This window comes from Orycteropus afer, unplaced genomic scaffold (assembly GCF_000298275.1).
Source record: "Orycteropus afer afer isolate SDZICR_OR568_19922 unplaced genomic scaffold, OryAfe1.0 scaffold00125, whole genome shotgun sequence".
Classification (NCBI taxonomy): Eukaryota; Metazoa; Chordata; class Mammalia; order Tubulidentata; family Orycteropodidae; genus Orycteropus; species Orycteropus afer.
In genome coordinates this window covers 1,809,754-1,813,600 of record NW_006921712.1, presented here as the reverse complement: position 1 = coordinate 1,813,600, position 3,847 = coordinate 1,809,754, and the positions used below count along the sequence as shown (strand labels likewise).

Below are 3,847 nucleotides of genomic sequence, written 5' to 3'. Positions count from 1 at the left end.
GTCTATCCTGTTTGGGGTTTGTTGGACTTCCTGGATGGATATATTCTCATCTATGATCATTTCAGGGAAGTTCTCCTTCAGCAAATCTTGGGCAATTTTCTCAGTGGTTTTGTTTTTCTCTTCCTGTTCTGGAATTCCAATGACACATAAGTTATTCCTTTTGATGGAATCCCACATGATCCTTAGGCTTTCTTCATTTTGTTTTGATTTTTTTTGATTGATCCTTTTCCAAAGAAGTATTCAGGTATTTGTCTTCAGTCTCATTAATTCTTTCTTCTATCGCATCTATTCTTCTCCTTTGCCCTTCCAATGTGTTATGTATTTTTGACAATTTAGTATTAATCTTCTGAATTTCTCTCTGTAGATTTAGAATCATTTCTAATTTTTCATTTATTTTTGTCATTTTGTTCTTGTATTTTCTTCCAAAATTCTTCTAGGGTTTTTTTCTGTGTTTTCTTTGGTCTGTCTGTCAATCCTTTGAAGATACCTGAAGATAATTCTTTTGAATTCCTAATCAGAGAGTTCCAATGCTGCTTATTCCTCAGGGATGTGTTCTGAGTCCATATCCTGCTTCCTTGTTTCTACCACTTTATCCTGCTTCTTTGTGTGGACTGTGACAGTCTGTTGTCTCTGAGACATCATGGCATTTTGTATTTAGATCTCTGTTAACTCTTTGTGAAGAGCAGCCAAGGGTGATTCAGGCTCTTCTTGGTGGTTTTTTATCGTTGGCCCATTGGTGGAGAAGGAGGAAGTGGCTCTCACTCAGTAAGTGAAGTTGCAGGAGGTGTGGGTGTGGTTGTGTCTTATGGGGACTGTTGTTGTCTCCCACCATTTTTGAGTTACCTTTTATTTCCATTTAATTTTCACTTTCTACATGGTTTTCTTTCAAACCAGATTACACAATCGCAATGGTGTACTATGACTACGAAGTCCAGGTCTAATAATCTCACTGCCATTGAGTCAATTCTGACTCATTGCGACCCCCTTTGGATTTCCGAGGTGGTAAATCTTTATGGAAGTTGATTGACCATTTTACATTCTGTGAAGTGGCTGGTGTGTTTGAACCGCCAATCTTCTGGTTAGCAGTCGGATGCCTTGGGCCCTACGCCACCAGAGGTCCCATATGAACTTGTAGAAATCATAAGCAAGTAAAATTCAAATACTCAAAATTTATCCTTCTTTTTGCCATAGTTTTTTGTAACATAAATAAAGCTCACTAGTATGGTAAATCACTACCAGTATCATAAGGCTTATTAGTGTGGTAGTCACTATCAACATCATTTTTATACCAAGATTGCATTTAATAGATGATTATTTCAACATTTAAGTTGAGCCAAAAGGCGAATATCTAAAAAAAAAAAAAAAGTAAAGTCATAATTTATTATTTTTTTTTCTTTCCAGATCATGTCAAAATAATCTCAACTTTCTTTAATTATTGGATTACGCATATTCTTCCTGAGAGGAACAGTGAATAAAATCAGCACATCTATTTAAGAAGAGTTAAAATGGAACAAGAAAATACAAAGGAAAATATGAAATGGGCTGACTTAATTCCTGTGTATAAAGATGATTGCATTACCTGTTTTTTCTTTGTAACCCAAATCCTGTGAACTTTGAAGACATAGGTATCATTTTATTTATACGTGTGTTTATATATAGTAGGTCAGGTTGTCATCTGAGGCTGTAATTGAAAAATTTGGATAAATATGAAAAATTTTTCACTTATTTGCAATCGTATGTCTTGAATTACTGCAGAGAGATTCTGTTTTTCTATTTCCTATAAACATTGAAAACAGACATTCTGTTAAATTGAATAAATGGCACAGTTTGAAGCTGTTAATATTTTTGTAAAGTTTTAAATCATCCTGTATGTGAATATCTCTATTTTAAAAATGCTTTATGGAAATTAAAATGTTCTGGTGTAAGTATTTTGTTTATAGGTGAGTTTCATCTTTTTCTCCCTTTTCTACTTTGAGAATAAAAACTTTTTCTTATCTGATCTTTCTTTTTATCTTGGAAGCAGCCACTCTTGCTGTGTTTTTAAAACTCCTATTCCATTGGTACAGCCCTTTAGGCATTGGCTCTGGCAATGAAAAGTTTGAAGTGTGCATACTCTTTAACCCATTAATTCAACTTTTAAGATTTTGATCCTAAGGAAATACACAGAAGTACATGTACAGAGGTGCTCCTTGCATTGTTAATGTAGGGGGAAAAATGCAAACCACCTAAATGTTTAACCTAGGAGATTCAACAAATGAAATTTTCACAAAATGCAATAAGGTGCTGCTTTTAAAAGGAATGAGATAATGTTATGAAAAGATGTTTATGACAGACTTTGAAATGAAAAAAGTCACACAAGAGTCTTCTGCTTTTTGTAAAATCTTAAAATGTCTTTAATACACATGGATGGGTTGACCCTTTCCTCTAGAGACTATCTCAACACAGTAGCCAGAGGCATCCTTTAAACATAATCTGATGTATCTCATGTCATCCTCCCTTGGAGTAAAAACCAAAGTTCTTACAATGGCCTAGGTCTAAACTTTGTCACAACCAAAACCAAAAGAGAAATACAGTTGGATACATGAAGCACAGTGTCCTTACAATAAAGAACAACCAATTACTAATGAGAAGTACAGCTGTTCTTGGCACTAAGACCAAATAGGAATTTTCTAGGAAGATGGCAGTTGATCTGGTAAATAATAGCCTTACCTGGCCGAGGGAGGTTGGCAGAGCCCTTTTCATACCAGTGGTCCTCAGTGCCCAGGCACTATCATCACTGAAAGCAATACTGCCAAGTCCAGTTGAGGACCCAGCACCTCCAGCCATGTGCTCATCTGCATAAGTGTGTCCTTCAACCAGTTTGCCTTGAACACTTCTCACCATGATACCTTTTTATTAATTACTTCTTTCCATTTGCTACCCACCTCTACCCAGTGAATCCTCTTTATCTTTTCTTTATTTTTACCCAAGTGATTCAAAGCGATGCAAGTATATGATTTAAAAAAAAAAAAAAAAAAAGTATGTGAGGACTGTATTACAAAATTTTCCCACCTTACCCTACTCCCAGCTTCTATATAGAGAAGCCACATTTAAGAATGTTTCATTCTTCTGATGGTTGTCTCTGACTGAATAATATTATATCCATTGACTTCCTTCTCTAAAGGGCACAACTTTAATCATAAGTACTGTCCATTCCCCCAATATTGTACTGTTAGATTATTTTAGCTCTTTTTGTTGTGTACTGTCAAGTCTATTCCAACTCATAGCAACCCTATAGGACAGAGGAGAGCTGTCCCATAGGGTTTCCTAGGCTATAATTTTCGTGATAACAATTCACCAGGTCTTTCTCCCACAGAGCAGCTAGTGGGTTTGAATTCCCAATCTTTTTGGTTGGCAGCTGAGTGTATAACTGTTGCACCACCAGGGCTTCTTATTTTAGCTGTATTCATTATATTAAATATGTTTCAGTCCTTCAAAATACCTCCATTTCTGCACTGTGGCTCCTCTCTTTGCTTTCCCCTCATCTCTATTCCCTCCTTTGCATCTCCCATCTGTCTGCTATATTTTGACTTTGTCATAGCTGATAATGGTCACAATCTGGTCAATTAACTGCAATTATTCTTGTTTTGTCTCTAGATGACTCTAAAATATTGAAAGCAATAAAAAGTACTGACCTTGTAAGTACTGTTCAACCCAAGGCCCAGAAATAAGATCACATTACGGTTTTTTTTTGTTTGTTTGTTTTTGTTTTATTAGGATTTGGGTGAAGATTTACAGAGTAAATTCACTTTTCATACAGCAGTTCACATATACTTTGTCTCATGTCATTGACCAAAATTTACAATGC

At 35.6% G+C, this 3,847-nt stretch overlaps 1 protein-coding gene across 1 annotated transcript in view; it reads left to right on the top strand.

Annotated features, from left to right (window-relative positions):
- ERICH1 (glutamate rich 1) overlaps positions 1 to 1,475 on the top strand; it is a 154,959-nt gene extending 153,484 nt beyond the window's left edge. Inside the window, exon 7 of the mRNA XM_007944433.1 lies at positions 1,402 to 1,475. Coding sequence (XP_007942624.1) covers positions 1,402 to 1,475 — 74 coding nt within the window. The remainder of the gene's footprint in view (positions 1 to 1,401) is intronic.
- The last annotated feature ends 2,372 nt before the right edge of the window (positions 1,476 to 3,847 follow it).